Here is a 22118-nt window from a genome sequence, read left to right as displayed (position 1 = left end):
GCATCGGACTACGCCTGGGGGGCACACATGGCAGGACGGTGCGTTCAAGGCATATGGACTGCAGATCAAAGGAATCCGCACATCAATCAAAAATAAATGCTAGCTGTACAGAATACCCTGACAGCCTTCAAGGACCTCTTACATCCAGGACAGCTTACAATAAGGACAGACAACACCACAGTAATGTGGTACATAAACAAACAAGGGGGTACACACTCCTACCCTCTATGCAGGCAAGCAATGACCTTGTGGAACACATGACTGGCTTACCAAGTTCAATTACAAGCTCAATTCCTGCCATGAAAAAAGAACACATTGGCAGACAACCTAAGCAGATACATCATGGATCCCCACGAGTGGAAACTGGATCCACAAGTATTTGCAATGATAACTCAAAAATGGGGGCACCCAGACATAGACCTGTTTGCCAGCCCCCAAAACTATCAGCTAACAAAATTTTGTACAAGGTCATTTCACCATCAAGCTTGGAAAGTGGACGCACTCTCATTCATTTGGAAAATGCTGACAGTATATGCCTTCCCTCCATTGCCCCTTCTCACAAAGGTGCCGCTGAAAGGATGGAGAGACCCCGAATGATACTCATTGCCCCAGACTGGCCACGCCAGCACTGGTACCCACTATTAAGGAATATGGCCCAGGGCCCACCATGGATTTTACCACAAATTACTCATCTGCTCACACAGCAAGACAGTCAGATTCTACACAGCCAGCTCAAAACCTTAAATTTGGCTGCATGGCAAATCACCTAAGCAACCAGCCAGCTCCTCTTTCACAAGCTGTTATGGATGTTATTCTGGAAGCCAGGAGGCCCAGCACCAGGAAAGCCTACTCAGATAAATGGAAAAGGTTTTGCACCTGGAACCAAGCTAAAGGCCAAAATACCCTTCAGCCGGACATAACCTCAGATTCTACAATATTTAACCGAGATGTTACACAAAGGGCTTTCTTTTTCATCTATTAAAATCCACGCCTCAGCTATTTCAGCTCACTACAACATGGATCCCCCCTTAATTTCACATCCACTTCTAAGGCAGTTTCTCAGAGTGGCCAAAAACATTAGGCCTCCCAGGAGAGCACCAACACCAACTTGGGACCTCAATTTTGTTCTGGAAAAACTTACGCTACCTCCTTTTGAACCAGCTTTCCCAGCTGACTTAAAGTTTATATCATGGAAGACTGCCCTGCTGCTAGCAATTACTTCAGCCAGAAGAGTCTCAGAGCTTCAGGCACTAATGGCAGTAGAGCCTTTCCTCATTTTTCATCAAGACAGAGTTTCTCTACGAACTAACCCCTCCTTTATGCCTAAGGTGGTATCCAGTGTGGCTCTAAATCAAACCATCCATTTACCCACCTTCTTTCCAAATCCACAGAACAAAGGAGAAAGACTCCTGCATTCCTTGGACATTCACAGGCAGCTACGTTTACTACTTGGATAAAACTAAGGTTTTCAGAAAATCTGACCAGCTTTTTGTATCCTATGCTACAGCATCACAAGGAAAGGCTATCTCAAAACAGACCATTTCCAAATGGATAGGACATTGCATACGTTTTTGCTACACCCACCATGGAAAACCAGTTCCTGCTAGCATAAGGCGCCACTCTACCAGGGCAGCAGCTACATCTACAGCCTTCCTCAGGGGGGTGCCATCCAAGGATATTCTGGAAGCTGCAACTTGGAGTTCAGTACACACCTTCACCAAACACTATCACTTACCTCTTTACTCTAAGACTAGAGCTGGCTTCGCCACTGCAGTTTTGCAGGGCCTTCTAGCCTCCTCTAACCCTGTTTGACGCCACCTCCCATCCTTAGCTTTGGGATTCTACCCAAATGTGATGACTGCAGCAGAGTAACACAATGAACATAGTACAGTTTTGTACCTACCATAAATGTAGATGTTCAAGTGTATACCCTGCTGCAGTCCAGGTTACCCTCCCTCCATCCCCTCTGACCTAACTAAAACCTTTCAATACCTTAAAATCTGATACTACCTTTGTGGCGTATTTGCTTATAGCTGGAGGGATGTTTTGTTTATACTAAACTTTTATTATTGGTACTATCTACTGACCACCTTTTGGGGGGGCACCTGACATCTGGGGCAAGAAAAACTGAAGAAAATGGCATCGGATGCCTCTTATATACCCCTGGCGCACTGACGTCAGAGAAGAAGCGACAGCAACCAACACCGGACCAAGACTTTGGAATTCAGGCTGACTGCGGGACCGCGTGACGACAGGATAACCCAAGTGTGATGACTGCAGCAGGGTATACACTCGAACATCTACATTTATGGTAGGTACAAAACTGTACTTTCAGAATGCCCTGACATCCTTCGAGGACTTACTTCATCCAGGACAACTACTGATAAAGACGGACAACACCACGGTTATGTGGTACATAAACAAGCAGGGAGTACACATTCCTACCCCCTTTGCAGACTAGCCATGGCATTGTGGGACACAGCCTTGACTTACCAAGTACATTTTCAAGCTCAGTTCCTGCCAGGAAAACAAAATACTCTGGCAGACGACCTAAGCAGAAATCTTATGGACCCTCATGAGTGGAAACTGGATCCACAAGTCTTCAACATGATAACAGAGAAATGGGGGAGCCCGGACATAGATCTGTTTGCCTCTCCCCAGAATTATCAATTGGACAAATTCTGCACAAGGACTTATCATAGACAAGCATGGAAAGTGGATGCCCTATCCTTCAGTTGGAAAAACCTATCAGTCTACGCCTTTCCTCCTCTGCCTCTTCTTCCCAAGGTCTTACTAAAGGTCAGACAGGCAAAACCAAAAATTATCCTAATTGCCCCGGACTGGCCACGCCAACGCTGGTACCCAATTCTAAGGAATATGTCTCAACTCCCTCCTTGGTACTTGCCTCAAATACCTCATCTACTGTCGCAGCAGAGCAGTCAAATTCTGCACAGTCAGCTCCAAACTCTGAACCTGGCAGCATGGCTGATCATGTAATTATTCAAACACCTCTCAGTAAATCTGTGATGGATGTCATTTTGGAAGCCAGAAGGCCTAGTACTAGAAAATCTTATGCTGATAAATGGAAGAGATTCTGTTTCTGGAACCAAGCACAGGGGACTGACACAGCAAAGCCAAATATTCCTCAGATTTTACAATAATTGATTGAGATGCTTGACAAGGGCCTATCTTTTTCATCAATAAAAATCCATGCCTCCACCATCTCGGCTCATTACAACACAGAGCCTCCCATCTTTTCTCATCCTCTGCTAAAACAGTATCTTAGAGGGACCAAAAATTTAAGGCCTCCCAGAAGATCACCAATTCCTGCATGGGACCTCAATTTTGTGTTGGAAAAACTTACCCTGGCTCCATTTGAACCAGCAGCTACTGCAGGTATAACGTTTTTATCTTGGAAAACAGCTTTCCTTCTGGCAGTCACTTCAGTAAGAAGGGTTTCAGAACTACAGGCCCTCATGGCTGTGGAGCCTTTTTTTATATTTTATATGCCTAAGGTGGTATCCAGTGTGGCTCTTAACCAAACTATTCATCTGCCAACTTTTTACCCAAATCCGCAGAACAAGGGGGAGAGGATTCTGCATTCCTTGGATGTACACAGAGAACTAAGATTCTACTTAAACAGGACCAAATCTCTAAGAAAGTCTGAACAACTACTGGTGGCATTTGCTGCAGGATCAGAGGGAAAGGCGATTTCAAAGCAGACTATTTCAAAGTGGATAAGCCACTGCATTCGTTTCTGCTACTTGCATCATGGTAAACCGGTGCCCAAGGGAGTCAGGTCACATTCCACCAGGGCTGCATCTACCTCAGCAGCTTTTCTCAGAGGGGTGCCAACCAAAGACATTCTAGAAGCTGCTACTTGGAGCTCTGTTCATACTTTTACAAAGCATTATCATTTGCCTCTCTTCTCTAAGTCTAGGGCAGGCTTTGCCACTGCAGTTCTGCAGAGCCTTATAGCCGCTCCTAATGCTGTTTAGTTCCAGCCTCCCATCCATAGCTTTGGGATTCTACCCAAATGTAATGACTGCAGCAGTGAAACATGAAGAACATAGTACAGTTGTGTACACTTACCATAAATGTAGATGTTTGAGTGTATTCACTGTTGCAGTCCGGGTTACCCACCCGCCATCCCCCTTTTTTCTAGAACTTCTCTTTCCTTCACTATTTTCTACAGCCTTTGTGGTGTATTTGCTTTTAGATGAAGGTAAAGTTTATGTTGTTACAATTGCATTTTTTTTTTTTTTTTTTTTTTTTTTTGCTCCTCATTTGGGGGGCACCTGACGTCTGGGGCAAGAAAAAACTAAAGAAAATGGCGTCAGCTGCATGTTTTAAACCCCTGACGACCTGACGTCATGGAAGAGGAGACAGCAACCGGCGCAGGACCCAAGACTTTGATATTCAGGCCGACTGAGGGCAACCTGCCAGCAGATTACCCAAATGTAATGACTGCAACAGTGAATACACTCGAACATCTACACTTATGGTAAGTGTACACAACTGTACTTTTTGCATCCAGGAAGAAAGAGGTCATCATCTGTCTCTCTCTACTCTTCCCTCATTAGGCCAGTCATAGAGTATAATGCCCCATTTGACATGTACCTCACTAGACACCTGCAACAGTTGGAAAGGCCGCAAAAGTACCTCATGAAGAGGATCCTAGGCCTTAAACACATGTCTTACACTGACAGACTCAAAAAAACTCCAGGTGATCTCTGTCTCATATCGTCTACTAAGAGGCAATCTCTGCATAATTTACAAAGCCACGTCTGACCCAGCTCTGTTGGAAATGCTTCATCTAAAGAAATCCCAATCCTTCTTCACCACACACTCCAGAGACCTCAACCTCATTATCACAATCAACAGAACATGCTAGAGGGACAGGTTCATAACCCAGAGACTGCCCATGCTCTGGAATAGACTTCCCCTACATGTCAAGCAGAGAACCTCACTGGCCCTCTTCAAGAGAAATCTTGATGAGTGGATGGGAAATAGAAAGTTCACCCTGGGGATCACTCCAGTGGCTCTACTTGATAGAGGCACTGGGAACTAACATCGGGCAGCATGATGCCAGGGCAATTCTGTGGGGTAGGCTTGTAAAGGCTCCAAGGCCATTAGCCTAGTACACCCCTCTTAGCCTAATAATCATTTTTGGACCTATGAAAAGAAGATGTTGCTTCTTGTCACAGTCTGTCTGTGTGGTGAGTGTGTGTGTGTGTATTCTAAGTTTTTTGACCCATTTCCCCCAGCAGCCTGTTAGATGTGGAATTTTTTTCCTAGGCCTTCTCTGTAAAAATAGATTATGCACAACCACAGTTTTTTAACTTGTATTGCTAAAAAAGTATCTGCACTTTATGGTTTCTGCATTTCGTTTGTTTGTATGTATAGGTTTTTTAAGGGAATTCCTAAGTTAGGGCATAGTTGAAATTTTTGCTGAGAGTTGCGGTGTCTGAAATCAAAGAAGAAAGATCTTTGTTCAGTAGTTGAACTCACTTTGGGAGATCATGATACTAAATGTTAAGTAGGAATGTGGAGGTGTTGCGTTTTCCCACCTGCATTACTGATGAATTAGAAACATCTCAAAACAAAGATGCAGCTTTTGATCTGTGTGCTTATTAAAGTGACAAGGGTCATTGCCAGTTACCTTCTTAATAACAACATTTTTTCTGATCTGAATCTTGTGATCTTCCAGAGCCAATTATTAAACCTGTGAAGAAAAAGAAGTTTTCATTGGTGGAGCAAGGTCTTCCAGCAACAGTGTATGAGATGGAGTAAGTATTCTGACATTTTTCATTCAATACTACATTTTTTGGCCAGAGTAACATCATTCAAACAGTAGCTGGCCTAGTAGTCCTTGTAACCTTAAGCCAATTTTATTAAGTTAAACCATGATTAGAGCTTGATTTAAGAAAATGTTTTAGTATTCATGCTCCAGGAAGCCACATGCACTGTTGAGGTGGTATCATGCCAAGATGAATGCTTCTAAGCAAGGATGGAGGTGATTCAAGTCTTTTTTTTTTTGGCTTTGTCCTTTCATGGAATGTTGTTGTGGGTAGACTTTTTTTCAGCACACCTGCAGCACCTATGGTGGCCTGAGGGTAAATGCAGTGCTGTTATAAATACGTAAATGACTTGAGCTTTGTATTTACATGTATGTTTGCATATCCTGTTCTGTGAACTTTTCTTGTCTGTACATATTTCTCACCTTTTCATTTCAGAAGCACTGGATGCTGCATAAGTACAGAAGAGTGATATTAGACTGTTGGTTTCCACAAACAGTATAGCCACATAATGTAGTACGTATCATTGGACTGCAGCTTTGGTCGTCTTCATTGTAAAAATACCAGACTTTGTAAAAGTGGAAGTATGTTGATAGGATCCCGACTCTCCTCGTTAATGACTTTTACTTTTGTTATGCCTACAGTACATTATCTGCCTGCTACTGTATATTGTACTTATTGAATATGGTTTATGTAATTGCTGACCATTTCAGTGAAGAAATGCATTTCTTAGGGGCATAAAATCCCTAATTCAGATGCCCACAAGGAGTGCATATATTGTCTTGGAACCGGTCATTTGAACTGTACTTGTACTATATGTTCCACCTTCAATACAAGAGCTGTAGCTGATCAGTGAAATTGATTTTGAAAGGTTTTCTCCCTGATGTCCTTCAAGGATGCATCTGCAGTCATAACAAATGGGTTGTCCTGTCGTCAGGCAGCCCTTCGGTCGGCCGGATTCCAAAGTCTGGGTCTGGCCTCGGCTGGTGTCGCACTTCACCCGACGTCATCTCTGCTGGTCTTCGGGTATAAAGGCATCAGCCGACGCCATTTTCCTCAGTCTTTCTTGCCGCGTGGCGCCCGAAGCAAAAGCTGTTCGCAAGTGCCGGTCGGTCAGATCCAGAGATTCCTACTACCGAATACTACTTCGAAGACTTCTAAAAGCTAAGTACCCGTTGGGGCCTCTTTCTTGCCTCAGCCGATGTCAGAAAAAGCAAATAACTGTTTAACTTGTGGGAAACAAATACCTCATAAAGATTTCCACTCTTACTGCTTACCTTGTTTAGGCCCAGACCACGGCGTAGCAGCCTGTTTAGCCTGTGCTTCCTTCAACCGGCGAATGCTTAGGCGGTCGGCGTTTGCTGAACAGTTTTTCGGCCCAGATTTTGCGTACATTATGCCGTCGGATCCTCCGACTACTCAAAAACGCAAAGAAAAAGACCGACACTCGCGGTCAGCGGTTTCGGCGAAACCACGGTTAAGCAAACGCGAGTGTCTCGGTTTCGGCGAAACCGAGCAAGCGGGTCAATCTTCAGCGAATCCATGACTACTACCGAGGCTCCTGCTACCCTAGTTGAATCGGCCTCTGAAGTTTTGCCTTCTAATGTGGTTCCTATTGAATTATCAGACACCATCCCTTTGGATGTCTCTACCCCAGCACGTGGTGCTGCTAGGCCTCCTGCAGCCATGTCTATTAAGGTCTTTGCCAGGGCTAAAGCAGCCAAAACTGCTAAATCAGTGCCTGTTAAGCCCCCCTCACACAGGCCCAGTTCCAGTCCACAAATGCTTACTCTGGCAGAGGATCTCATCTCTTTAATTAGGGATCCCAATCTCACCCGACAGGGCCTCTCAGCCTCCAGAAAGAGACCTAGAGCAGAGCCCCCAGAGCCAGTGTCCTCTGATGATTCTTGGATGACTCAGACATTACAGACCATCCAGAGGCTCCTTTTCTACTTATGAAGATTCCGCTGCTGAAGAATCTATTCCATCTGCCTCTTCACGAGAGGAATTTTCCTTTGGGGAAACCTTACATGCCATGAGAGAACAATTCCAATGGCAGGGACAAGATTTCTCAGATTCAAGAAAAAGGCTTAGGACCTTTCTACACTTACCACAACATAGGCCCTTAGCTATACCTCCAGTTCTGCCTCTTGTGGATGATGCATTTAATGATGTTTGCACTGCTCCTGATACTTTACCTCCAGCCCCTGCCAAACCAGATAGGTTTTTACAGGGTACCAGACACTCATCACCACCTGTACAAGGCCCCACTTGCAGATCCTGAGACTATCTCCCAGGGGCCTAAGGCAGTAGCCGACCTCAGCAAAAACCCTCTCCCTTCTGAAAGGGAATCCAGGTCCTTAGAGAGATGGGGGAAAAAAGTTTACACCTCCGCTACTCTCTCAGCTAGAGCTTTGAACTGTCAGTTTCATATGATCCAATACCAAGAGTTTATGCTTGATCAGTTAACTAAGAAACTGTCCTCTGATGACTCCTTAGATAAGAAATATGTTTTAGAAATGGTGAATAACATTCAGCAGGTTAGTAGCCATTCTTTAAAATGTGGCTATGATGCACTGGAGGCTTCATTTAGATCAGCCATGACTGGCACAGTTATAAGAAGGCATGCATGGTTGAAAGAACAGGTCTTGCCGGATCATGTTAAAGCAAAGCTGTTAGATGCTCCTATGGATAAGGCCAGTCTATTTGGTACTCCTGCTCAGCAAGTAATGAAGAAAATGGAAGAGAAGGCAAAATCTGTACAAACAGTTAAGGATTTCTTACAGGTTCAGCCCCCAAGGTTTAGCAGGAACTGGCCTTCCAAAATTGGTCCTTTCCAGACTCCTCAAAATCTCAGGCAGGAATAGGCGTTCCAGAGGCAGAAATCAATCCAGAGGAGGTGCCTACAGAAGGCGCCAGTGGCAAGGCAATAACCAGCGAGGCACAGACACAACCACTGCCACTGCAACAGGACAATCACAGTGACTTGGCTCTGACACCGCCTACCAGGGAACAAATAGCAGCACCTTTAGGCGGAAAGTTAGCCTTATTTTCAAAAAATTGGCACTATATCACAAAAGACAAGTGGATTTTGCAGACCATAGACCAAGGCTACAGGTTTCACTTCCACACCTTACCAGTATAAAGAGGAATGCCAAACCTACCAAATCAAAAAACAGAAGCTCTAAAGCAGATAGCTCAATTAACAAAGATGAGAGCTGTGGAAAGAGTACCACTAACAGAACAGGGCAAAGGATTCTACTCCAGACTCTTCCTAGTACCAAGAAAAGAGAAAAATTGGAGACCTATTCTCGATCTGTCCATCTTAAATACATTCATCATTGTCCCAAAATTCAAAATGCTGACCCTACAACAACTTCTTCCCATGCTGGGCAAGGAGTGTTGGCTGGTAACTCTAGATCTCAAGGAGGCATACCTGCACGTCCCCATACGACCAAATTGCAGAAGATACCTCAGATTTCTTGCAGGATCAGAGCATTATCAATTCTCAGCATTGCCCTTTGGCTTATCTACTGCACCCAGAGTATTCACAAAATGCCTGGCATCAGTAATCGCTCATTGCAGGCTACAGGGAATCCATATTTATCCATACCTGGACGACTGCCTGATACAAGCGGACAACAAAAGCAAGCTGACAAAAGACTTACAAAGAGTCATTTGCTTACTACAAGCCCTGGGATACACAGTCAATTTAAAAAAGTCAAGACTGATACCATCCCAAACAAGAACATTCTTGGGTGCGGAATTGGACACAGTAAAACAGATGGCATTCCTAACTGCAGAAAAACAAGAACAACTCCCTCTTTACTTCTTGGCATTAACAAAGCAGAACAAACTAACAGCAAGAAAAGTACTGCAGGCCTTGGGCTTCATGGCATCATGCATAATCCTGGTTCCCCATGCCAGACTGCATATGAGAAAGCTACAGTGGTACCTAAAGAATTTATGGTCTCAACACAGGCACAGCTTAGAAACCGAAATCCCATTAATCCCATGCCTGAAACAAGAGTTCCTATGGTGGGCTCAAGCATGCCAGTCAAACCCAGGCTTGCCCTTCCACAACTTTCAAGCAAGCCAAACCATCACAACGGACGCCTCAGACCTAGGCTGGGGCACACATGCTGGACAAATGCATACAAGGATTATGGACTCCAGACCAGCTGCACCTGCACATAAATCAAAAAGAAATGCTGGCAGTAAAACTAGCAATCCAGAATTTCAGACCATTCCTCAAAGAAGGCCATTTAATGATAAGGACAGACAACACCACAGTCATGTGGTACATCAACAAACAGGGAGGCACTCATTCATATCCTCTATGCAGAATGACTCTGGACCTTTGGAATATGGCTCTGAGCTACAACATCCAGTTACAGGCAATATTTGTACCGGGAAAAGAAAACACCCTAGCAGACATGTTAAGCAGAACTACCTCCGATGCTCACGAATGGATGCTACACACGGACATCTTCAAGGCCATCATAAAGAAATGGGGAATGCCACAAATAGACCTATTCGCATCCCCACTCAATCACCAGCTCAAAAAATTCTGCACAAGGACATACCACCCACTTGCATGGAAGGTGGACTCTCTATCCTTCAGTTGGAAAGGCCTGACAGCATATGCATTCCCACCTCTTCCTTTGATGCACAAGGTACTACTGAAAATCAAAGAGGAACGTCCAAGGATAATTCTGATAGCTCCAGATTGGCCAAGACAACACTGGTATCCATTGCTGAGGAGCATGTCTCGGGGGAGAACGTGGACACTACCCCTGATGCCTTTGATGTTAACTCAGAACAACTACAACATCATGCATCCAAACCTAAAAACTCTGCAACTGACTGCCTGGAACATCACATAACAGCAACTAACCCAGATTTATCCCAAAGGGTTAAAGACATTATCCTTGAAGCCTGCAGACCTTCAACAAGAAGGAACTATGCAGGAAAATGGAAAAGGTTTTTCATTTGGAGTACTGAAAGAGGAAAAGATGTGTCAAAGATAGATATTGCTAACATCCTGGAGTACTTGGCAGAGCTTCTCCATACAGGCCTGTCCTATTCCTCCATCAAGATACATGCATCAGCTATTTCTGCAGAATACAGCTTTGATCCCCCTGTCTTCTTACATCCTCTACTCAGGCAGTTCCTCAGAGGAATCAAGAATGTAAAACCTCCTAGGAAACCACCATTACCAGCATGGGACTTGAACTTTGTGCTAGAAAAATTGACACTCCCTCCATTTGAACCAGCAGCAACAGCAGATCTTCAACACCTTTCATGGAAAACTGCTTTCCTACTGGCAATTACTTCAGCAAGAAGGGTTTCGGAACTACAGGCCTTAATGGCAGTACAACCCTTCCTAATCTTCCATCAAGATAGAGTGTCCATGAGAACTAATCCTACATTTATGTCTAAGGTGGTATCCAGAGTGTCCCTAAACCAGACAATCCACCTACCTACCTTCTTTCCCAATCCACAGAACAGGGGGGAAAGACTGCTGCATACCTTGGATGTACATAGACAGTTACGCTACTACCTGGACAGAACCAAAGGTAACAGAAAAACTGACCAGCTTTTAGTAGCCTATGCAACAGGAAGGGAAGGAAAAGCAATTTCCAAACAGACAATCTCCAAATGGATAGGAAATTGCATAAGATTCTGTTACTCCTACCATGGAAAACCAATTCCACAGAACATAAGACCTCACTCTACAAGGGCTACAGCCACTACCACAGCTTTCTTACGAGGAGTGGCAACCAAGGACATTATTGAGGCGGCTACTTGGACCTCCGTGCATACATTTGCCAAGCATTATAACTTACCTCTATACTCTAGATCCCGAGCAGGTTTTGCCACTGCTGTATTGCAAGGGATCCTAACTACACCATAATTCTTCTTCCTCTTCCCCTAGTTTGGCTATGATATTCTACCCATTTGTTATGACTGCAGATGCATCCTTGAAGGACATAGTACAGTTTTGTACCTACCATAAATGTAGATGTCCGAACAGGATAGCATCTGCAGTCAGGATTACCCACCCTCCTTCCCCTCTGTGGTATTCCTAGGGTATTTACCCTCCTAATAGCTAGCTGGGGGGGGGATCTCTTATGGTGTATTTGTTTGTATATATGTACATACATGCTTATTTTTTGTGTTTGCCTACCTTTTTTTTTGGAAACATTGGCATTTACCCAAAATTTAGCTTTCCAAGAAGGCAACTGGCATCTGGGGCAAGAAACAAAAATGGCGTCGGCTGATGCCTTTATACCCGAAGACCAGCAGAGATGACGTCGGGTGAAGTGCGACACCAGCCGAGGCCAGACCCAGACTTTGGAATCCGGCCGACCGAAGGGCTGCCTGACGACAGGACAACCCATTTGTTATGACTGCAGATGCTATCCTGTTCGGACATCTACATTTATGGTAGGTACAAAACTGTACTTTATATGTACTTCTGGGGCTCAAACCCCTTCCATAACCAGCAAATCTGCTCCTTTGGAGCGTAGAAAATGCTCCCCACCAAAGTCTCCCAGGTCTTTGTTAGAGCTGTCTTCTGAGAGACAAAAAGCTTTGGATGCAACACTGTCAGATCCAAAGACCTGATCCTCAGATCTAAAGGTTTTGGATCCAGTTGTTATTTTAATCAGCCCTACTGCGCCATCCTCTGATCTGAAGCCCGACACTTCACACAGAAGTCTTACTCCAGAGTATGTAATTAAGCCCATATCCCCTACACTGCGTTCTGTATTGCTTCAAACACCTAAAACACATTCTAGGTCACCATCCATTACTTCCTTCAGAAGCTTATCGGAAGCGTATGTGGATAGGATGATGCAAAAATTTCTCAGAGCTCAGATCCAGATGGAGGGGTTACCATTTCTGTCCCCTGTTGGATGTCTTGAGTCTTCCTATGTCGCCCAAAACAATCTCCTCCTCAGGTTTGTCCAGTTGTTTGAGTCCTAGGACCCAAAATCCCTGAGAGGTCTAGAGTTGGATCCAAGGAAGATATCTTCTTTGACTCTGATATCCCTGACTAGTTCCGCTGCAGTACTCTCAGATCAGAATGGGTGCTGGAGCCAAAGTGTTGGCATCAGGTCAGTGGCACCAGCAATGACTCTGATGTTGTCATACCCGTCCATGCCCCTTGAAGCCTCAGTCCTGCATAGCTTGGTCCATTTCCATCCTTGAGGCACGGATCCAAGAGTGGTCAAGACCTAGCTTTGCTGGGAGCTCTGGCTCTAACAGGACTGGTTGAGACCTCGCTGGGTCCATCTACCTTTTGAGATTGTGTAAAGGGCTTTTTCCCGCTCTCCAGAGAACTGCCTTCTCATTTTTCGGATCCAGCCCCTTTCCCCTCATCTGCTCTGAGTTGATTAGACCTACTCTACAAGGACAGGCAGCTCCAACAAGTGTCCCAGTTGGTTCTGGTAGAGGAGCTTCCCCTCTCTTCCAGCACCTCAGAGAACAGGAGGAGGCACATTGACTCCTAGACGGAGTCCTTCACAGAGGATACAGATTTTGATGAAGGAGAAAGGTCCCCCAGATCACCACTGGATGATATCTCCTTCGGAAACATTTTAAAGATCCTCAGACAAAAAGGTGTCTGGCCTTCCGAAAACCCCTCCCTGGAAGAAAGCTTTTGGTTCTGGCCTGTCTACATCTTGGGTTACCCTCCCGGTGGATGAACTCATTGATCTGATGTTATCCATGTCACTATTCCTCAATTGTGGGATGGTGGATCCAACATCGGATCCGAGCCGGCAACTTTTCAGACAGATCCTAGGCTCGAGCAACCACAAGAGGAGGGCGACCTCAGTCTCTGGGTGCTATTAATCAAAGAAGCCTAGGCTGTCAGATCCTAGCTCCTCAGGTCTGGCACCAGCCTCTGCGACTTCAGATCCGAGGACCTCAGATCCAAGGTCCTGTGAATCTTCTGCCATATCCAAGGCCTCCAGTTCAAGACCTTTGGATTCGAGGTCCCAGGAGTCTACGCCTGATCCAAGGCCTCCAGATCAAGGTCTTCGGATCTGACCCAGACTAGACCTGCCACAAATACGATCTCCTTGGATCTGAGGCATTCGAGTTCCTCTGTTGCCCTCGAATCTGAAGCAGACTGATCCGGGACCCATGTTGGATCCCATCTTGATTGTGGACTATCCACCAGGTTATGGCCAAGAGCAGTGTTTTTTAGCTCCCAGGCACAGAAGCCATTCTTCAGAGGTATAGGAGGTCCTCTTGGTCTAGACAAGCATCCACAGCTAGGTCTTGAGCCTCTTCTAGATCCTCCAGGAGCTTGCTCCCATCCGACATGGACAGGATGATGAGGTCTTTCCTCAGGGCTCATTTTCACCTGGGGCTTCTTACGTCCCCTGCCCATCCGGCCAGGGGTCCCCCCCCACCCCTACACTTCAATCTCCACATCCAACCCTGGTCCTGGGGTGCAATGAGGAAGCGACAGGGGCTCCTAGAGCACACTTTGTCTCCACTCTGTCAGAGTCCCTGACCAGCCCCCCCCCCCTTTGGAGCAGACAGCGTCCCGACCTCATGCAGTCACTCTGGAGCCCTTGGGAGAGGGTTCTGGTCCAGCCTTTCTCCCTTGATCCTCATTGCCCCCTTCTGGCCTCGTCAGGTGTGGTTCCGCCTCCTCAGGTCTCATCTGAAATACCCTCCTTGGGTACTGGAGCCCCTTCTGGATCTGATATTTCACCCGTCTCATTTTCCGATGCCAAGCCGTCAGACCCTTCGTCTGACCGTGTGGTTTGTACATTTCCTGTAATTCTAAACCAGCCCAGATTTGCCTCTCCTGTTAGAAACATCATTCTGGTCTCTCAGAAGGCTTCCACCAGAAAGGTCTGTGGTAGTAAATGGAAAAGGATTTCTATCTGGACCAGTCTGCAGAATCTGGATCCCTTTTCGACTTCCATTCCATACATTTTATTATTGTTGTCTTCTCATTTTCAGGATGGAGCCAGTTTCTCCACTATTAAGCTGCAGCTGGCGGCCATCTCTAATTTGCATGTTGGTGACGAACCTACCATTTCTTCTCGGCTTTGTAAGGCCTTTTTGAATGGTGCCTTCCTGCTTCAGTCTCCTATCAAAGATCCCTCTCCTCATTGGGATCTCTCCTTTGTGCTGCAATCTGTTACACAGAGCCCTTTCTAGCTTGCGGCAACTTGTGACATTAAGTTTTTGTCTTGGAAGACCATCTTTTTAGTTATAACATCAGCTAGAAGAGTTTCTGAATTGCAGGCTGTCTCCATAAAGCTTCCATACATTATTTTTCATAGAAACAGAGTGGCTCTCAGGACTAATCCCTCCTCCATGCCAAAGGTAACCATTGAAACAAATTTGAATCAAACCATTCCAACAAAAGAGAGCACATGCTGCACATGTTTGACGTACGTAGACAGTTGCAATTCTAATTAGACAGAACAAAGAGCTTTTGCAAATCTGACCAACTGTTTGTGGCCTTCTCTGTTAACAGATATGGTTTGGCAGTGTCGAAGATTAGAGTTTCTCATTAGCTATCCCAATGTATTTCTACTGTTTGTACTTCAAAGGGATTGCCTTTGCCAGGACCTGTCAGAGCTCATTCCACTAGATCTGTGGCTATGTCAGCTGCCTATTTAGCCCAACAGTCCATAGATGAGTTTTCTTCTGCAGCCACCTGGTCTACTCCTCACACCTTTATTACTCATTACAAGCTTGACCTAGTTTCCATGAACAGGATTTACTTTGGCACCACACTTCCTCGGCATGTCCTTCCATGAGGCCACCCAGGATTGTGTGGTAGCTGGGGACTCTGACCCAGAGGTGAGAAATAGTGACATGGATAACCTCAGATAAAGAGTTATGTACTTACATAACTTAGCACCTGTGTTATCCTATGTCACTATTCATCACTATCCCTCCCTCCTTCCCCCATCCTGTTGGATCTAGAGGAAGTGGAGGTGTCCTTATCTGGTAGTTCAGTCTACTCTGTCTTCTAGCTCTAGGACAAACTCGAGCTGAGGTGTTAGAGGGCAGCAAGGGATTATGGGAGTGGGAAAAGCTCGAGCCTAGGATCTGTCTGAAAAGTTGCCGGCTGGGATCCTATGACCCAGAAGTTAAAAATAGTGACATAAGATAACACAGATGCAAAGTTATGGTAAGTACATAACTCTTTTTATTTAGTTTCTTGCTGGTCTTGGAGGAGGTTAGATACCATCACACCTATTCCAAAGAGACCTGACTCTTAGTCCTTCCAAAAGGCAGACCCCCTTAAAGCAAAGGAGTCCCGGTTGGTGCTGTGGTGGAGGTGGCAGCGGCTACCAAGAAAGAGCTAGCAGAAAATAGCTCTTCTGTCCATCAACCTAACAGGGAGTCTAGAATGTTGGACAGAATCAACCTAACAGGGAGTCTAGAATGTTGGACAGATTCGGAAAGCAAGTCTTTGCCTCAGCAACCTGTACCTGGAGGTCTGCCAGTTACCTGGCACACTTCATGAGACTTTGAGTATTTGAAAGCTCTTTGGTCAATTCTCTCTGGAGTCCATGTCCACAGAGGATTTCAAAAGGACATCTTCTCAGCTGGCCACTCTTTTTTGTCTATCTCAAATGCTTCAATGAGGTTGATTTGTCAGACAGCTGAAGGCACCTCATGAGCGACTGGTTCAGGCATTGCCTTAAGGAGACATGCCTGGATGCAGCTGTGTGACTTTGCGGAGCCCTTTAAGACATTCTTCATAAATGCCTCATTCGATGGCACATCCTTATTCAGCCCATTAATAAAAGAGACTCTTACCTGCATTGAACAAGATGGAAAGAACCTGTCTGTCATGGGAATAAAGTTTTCTACCCCTCAATGGACCTTTTCCAGGAATCGGAGAGGTGTCAAGAAAATATGGTTCCGAAAATCTCAGGGTAATTTCAGAGATCCATGTGGGGACAATTCCTCCTGAGAGAGGGGAGGAAATTCTAATGGGCGACGTCACCCTAGAGGCAGAGAAACCCCGCAGAACCGAGGGTTCCAGGATACCTTTCTGGACAGACCCTTTAAACGGTCCTGAAATACTGCCTGACTGTCCAACTCTAGAGGCAGTTGGGAGATGATTGTACCTGCACCCAGAAGCCTAAGCAAATATAACAAAAGGCACGTTGGTGCTAAAAATCATATCCAGAGGTTATTTCATTCCAGTTTTCCAACTCCCTCTTTACAAAAGGAAGAAACTTCCTGATGTTCCACCCAGTCAGAGGAAGGGAGCAGCACAAGAAATTCAAAAGCTGATAGAATAGAGAGTCATCCAAGAGGTCCTACCAGACCAAATAGGACTCAAAACTTACACTTCTTTTTAGCGCCCAAGAAAACGGGAGATCTCAGACCAATTTTGGATTTAAGCAGTTTGAATCAGTATGTGAAGAAGTCAAAGTTTTGAATGGTCACTGTACAGTCCATTCTACCTTTTCTTCACAAGGACAGTTGGATGTGCTTGATAGTCTATCACATCAAAATAGATAGGTGCTCCCGAAGGCACTTGCGCTTTCACCTGGGAACTAGTTACTACTAGTTCAGAGCCCTGCCCATTGGACTCGCCACAGCTCCCAGGGTGTTTTGTAAATGGATGGCAGTGGTAGCTGCTCATCTAAGACTCAAAGGATTCTGATTGTTTCCATTTATGGATGACTGGCTCCTCACCACCTCATCCAAGCATTTCCTTCTACATTCCTTATTAATATATTAATGTTAAGTTGTCTATCTCTCCTTCATTCTTGCTGGATGGGTTCAGAGCCGATCCTCTGCTCCGACTCGGGAATCTACTAAAGATCGAGAGCTATTTACTGGCTTGAGGCCCTCCCTATATCCCACAATGCTAGGCGTCAGGTCACCAAATCTCGTTTGCCGCTTCAGCTACGAGGTTGCGAAATTTACTTGGCTCCAGGTCGTATTAAACTTTTCTCCTATTTTTAGTGTAAAAGTTAACTTTAATTTTTTTCTACAACGTATATTTAGCTTCCGGTTAGTTAATTCACTGTTTACTCCATAATATTCCCTCTTAGAAACTCGTTTTTAGTTAGAGAATTTCTTCCCTCCCACCCCCCTTTTTTCTTGGTGGCTAATCTCCCCTCCCTTTCCTGTGTTAATAGGGTAGTGTTTAGCTCTTTTTATAGGCTTGTAGTTTGTATATTTTTATATATATTTTTGGCATTAGTATATAGCTGTGTAGTTAATATTGTTAGTTTAACTAGTGTGTGTGTTTCTGTGTGTTTAAGCACTAGTGATTTTTCTTCTTTGGTATCCAATATGTCTAAGGATACCAAAGTCTCAGGTTTTAAGAAGTGTGACTTGTGCTGTCAGAAGATGTCTCTGACAGACGGTCACACTTCTTGCGTTTATTGCTTGGGTCCCCTACACCTGCAGGACTTCTGCTCAGTCTGTCATGCCTTCAGCCCAAGAGTCATGCAGGAGCGTAGGAACAAGCTCATCCTGAGAGGCTTATTTAAGCCAGAAGGATCCACGACCAAGCCTACGTCGGGTAAATCCTCTAAGCCCGCCAAGCCTTCGGCTCCCTTTTCAGAGCCGTCGCCTGGTGGAGCGCCTGCCTCCTCTTCGGCTCCGTCTGGAGCCGACACCTCCAGACCTCAGTCGGCTCAGACCTTAGTGTTGGAACCGTCTTCGAGCCAAAAACGTTCTAGGTCCCCTTCCCTAGAATAGGTTAGTTCGGCTCCGAGGTCACCATTGCTGCAATCTGAAAAAAGTCATAGGTCCCACTTATTTCGGTCTTCCAGGCTATCCGATCATGACTTAGAGAGGGTGGTCAGTAGACTCCTTAAATCGCAGGCCCTGGCCAAAATGTTAACCAGCCCATCTCAACAGACTGTGGCTGTCCCAATATCTTCAGCGGTTCCTCCTCCGACTCCCTCCTTGTGTTCGGAGCCGGAGCTGGTTGGGGCTCGAATCTTGGTAACGTCGGAACCGATGCTTCGCCTTTCGGTTCCTTCGTCGGCTCCGATCTCTTCTTTGGTTCCGTCCTTGGAGGGATCTGGGCGCCGAGACTCCCTCGTCGGCTCTGAAGGGGCGAGTGGCATCAGACCCTTGTCCTACCCCGTTCTCCCTCTCGGAGCCTCGGCGCAGGTGAGCTTGGCCCCGACATCGGCCTCGGAGCCGTCCCTCTTGGAGCCGGCAGGGGCTCTCCTCTCTTCGGAGCGGGGACCTTCTGCTCTGCCTGACAAGGGCGCCTTCGAGGTCATGAGGAGTGTGCTGACTCCTGAGTCAGCCCCTCGATCAGCCCCTTCGGCTCCTCCCCCCATGGTGCCTGCTTCGGTCTCTGTCCATCCTCCTGACCCCAAGTGTGGAGAGCAAACACTCCAGGTCGCACCATTGGGTGTATCTTTCTCTTCCGAGGCCTCCCCCGATCCTTCGGAGGAGCCCCCTTGGAAGAAAAAATGTAAGAGGAAACATGTCGACTCCCCCGAGTCAGTCACGTCTGATACCAACTTGGAGGATTCGGAGGGGTCCCCAAGATCCCCCTCTGAGGATGTCTCCTTTTCAGACATCCTAGAGATCCTTAAGCAGAGGGGGAACTGGACTGCCCTTAACCCTTCGGAGGACGAGTCGGTCCACCTGGACGCATTTGGTTCTCGCCCTTCCACCTCCTGGGTGTCTCCATCTTTCGACCCGCTAATGGATGTAGTGGCTCGAAAGGCGTGGTTAGCCCCAGACACAGTGGAACCAACTCCCCGTAGGCCCACTAAATTTATTACAGCCCCACCCAACAAGCAATTCTTGACAAAGGGTGTCCCTGTTGATGCCATGGTGGTTGCAGCAGCCACAAAGAAGGAGCTGGCTGACCCTTCGGTGCCTGTCCATCCCCCTAATAAAGAATCTAGGACAATGGACAGGTACGGGAAGCAGATGTTTTCCTCAGCGACCTTTTCTATGCGGTCGCTGAATTATGTGTGCCATTTCACCCGTCTCCAAAGGGATCTTCTCAAGGAACTGGGTGATACCCTTCAGGATCCATCAGCTACGGGGGCTCAAGATAAGATTAACTCCCAGCTGACGACCCTTAATTCTATTGTCAACTCCTCCATGCGGCTCATCTCTTATGCAGCCGATGGGGCGAGTAGGGCCGCAGGTACAGGCGTGGCTTTGAGAAGACATGCCTGGATGCGGTTATGTAACTTTGCTGACCCCTTTAAGGCATCTTTCACCAATACCCCCTTCGATGGTTTGACTCTGTTTGGACCACAGGTGAAAGATACCCTTACCAGGTGTGAGCAGGAAGGCAAGACTCTCTCTGCCGTGGGAGTCCATTTCTCCACTTCCTCTAGACCATATCGCAAGGGTCAGAAGAGTGGAAAAATGTGGATGTTCTTCATCCCACATTGCTGCAGTCCTAACACTTGGGTAGTCCGCTGTCCCAGTCGGCCCGAATAGCAAAGTATAAGGCTGACGTCGGTCAGGGCGCATTAATCTGACGTCAGGACGTCAGGGTACAAATGCGCATGACCGACGTCATATCCTCAGTCTTTTTTGCCGCATGGTCCGATGCAGAAGCAGTTTTGCGAGTGCAGGTTGGCGTTCTGAAATTTTCTGAAGTCGGAGTTTCAGACCGAATCAAAGTTGGCTAAGTACCCGTTGGGGAATATTTTGGTTTTTCTTGCCTCAGTATTTAACCGGATGTCAGAAAAGTGAATAATTGTATTTCTTGTGGGAAGCAGATACCTCATAGGGATTACCATACCTTGTGTATACCTTGCTTAGGGCCTGAGCACGACGTTGTTGGATGTCGCTCTTGTGCTAGATTTAACAAACGCACTATTAAGAGAAGGCTAGACTGTGCCAGGTTAGTTTTGGGAAGCGTTGTAATTATAAAATGCCGCCGGATGCTCCGGCCGCTTCAATCAAAAAGCGCAAGGACAAAGCAGCAAAGCCTAGGTTGGAAGAACCGTCTGTCCCGGACGTCGGTTCTTTAGAGGGCTCGGTGGAGCCGGAGGTTCTGCCAGAAGTCTCTTTGCAGTCTCAGGGAGAGACTTTACTGTTACAGGATGTTTCCTCTCAGGAGGTAGGCCAGGCTGAGGGGGCTTCTCAGGTAGCTGTTCTTCCCTCCCTTCCTAAGGTGGTTAGGCCCTCCCCTTCTGTTTCCAAGGCTTCTTCGAGAGGAAGGCCAGGTTTAACTTCAGTGGGAGTTTCTCCTAGTTCTTCAGGGTCTCTGCCTAAGAAACATATGCTTAAAATGGCAGAAGATTTGATTACTATGATTAGAGGTTCTATGCCCCCTCCTGATAAGAGGCCTAGGGTGGAACCTGAGCTTGAGAGTTTTGAGCAGTGTTCGGAGGCTTCTGAGTCTTCGGCTGAAGACTTGCTGGAGTATCCTCCTTATTCTGATTCTGATGTGGATGATTCTACTCCTTCGGCTTCTTCTCCTGAGGATTTTTCTTTTTCAGAGACTCTTCTTTCCATGAGGGAGCATTTTAAATGGGAAGGTCAAGATTTTTCTGATTCCAGGAAAAGGCTAAGGGAATTTTTGTTTTTACCCCAACACAGGCCTTTGGCTATACCTCCTGTTCTGGATGTGGTGGAAGATGTTTTTGCAGAGGCTTCCCTGAACCCTGATTCTTTGCCTCCTGCCCCAGTTAAACCGGATAGGTATTATAGGGTGCCTGAAGCTCATAAGTATCTTTTTAAGAGTCCTAGGGCAGACCCAGAAACCGTTTCTTAGGGGCCTAAAGGTGTTAAGGCTTCTGTTGTTAAAAATCCTGTTCCTCCTGATAAAGAGGCAAGGGCGTTGGATAGATGGGGAAAGAAGGTGTATACTTCTTCCACTTTAGCCATGAGGGCTTTGAATTGCCAGTTCCACATGTTAAAATACCAAAATTATCTCCTTTCACAATTGAAGTCTAAGGTGGATGCTCTGGCGGAAGGTATTGAGTGTAAAGAGTTGCAGGATTTAGTTCATGTTTCTGAACAGGTGGGTAAGCATTCTTTGCAATGTGGTTTTGATGCTGTACAGGCCTCTTCGAGGGTGGCTGCCACTGGTTCTGTTCTTCGCAGGCACGCCTGGTTGAGGGATCAGAATTTGGCTGAGCATGTTAAGACAAGGATTTTAGATGCTCCGTTACAATCTGATGTGTTGTTTGGTTCGCCTGTGGAAGCAGTTTTAAAGAAAATGGAGGACAAGGCTAAGTCTATGCAGACTGTTAAAGATTTTTTGCAGGTTCAGCCTCCGAAGTTTAGTAGAAATTGGCCTACTAAGGGGTGGACATATCCTTCTTATGATTCCCAGTCTAGGGGTAGGTCTAGGCATGGCAGGGG

At 46.1% G+C, this 22118-nt stretch overlaps 1 protein-coding gene across 3 annotated transcripts in view; it reads left to right on the top strand.

Annotated features, from left to right (window-relative positions):
- EFTUD2 (elongation factor Tu GTP binding domain containing 2) overlaps positions 1–22118 on the top strand; it is a 1111673-nt gene that overhangs the window by 233691 nt on the left and 855864 nt on the right. For all 3 annotated transcript variants that reach the window (XM_044055111.1, XM_044055110.1, XM_044055112.1), the window contains exon 4: positions 5711–5789. In XM_044055111.1, the coding sequence (XP_043911046.1) occupies positions 5711–5789 (79 nt within the window). The remainder of the gene's footprint in view (positions 1–5710; positions 5790–22118) is intronic.

The sequence above is a fragment of the Protopterus annectens genome, chromosome 13.part0 (genome assembly GCF_019279795.1).
Source record: "Protopterus annectens isolate FY-2018-M chromosome 13.part0, PAN1.0, whole genome shotgun sequence".
NCBI lineage: Eukaryota > Metazoa > Chordata > Ceratodontiformes > Protopteridae > Protopterus > Protopterus annectens.
This window is presented reverse-complemented; position numbering and strand designations above follow the sequence as displayed.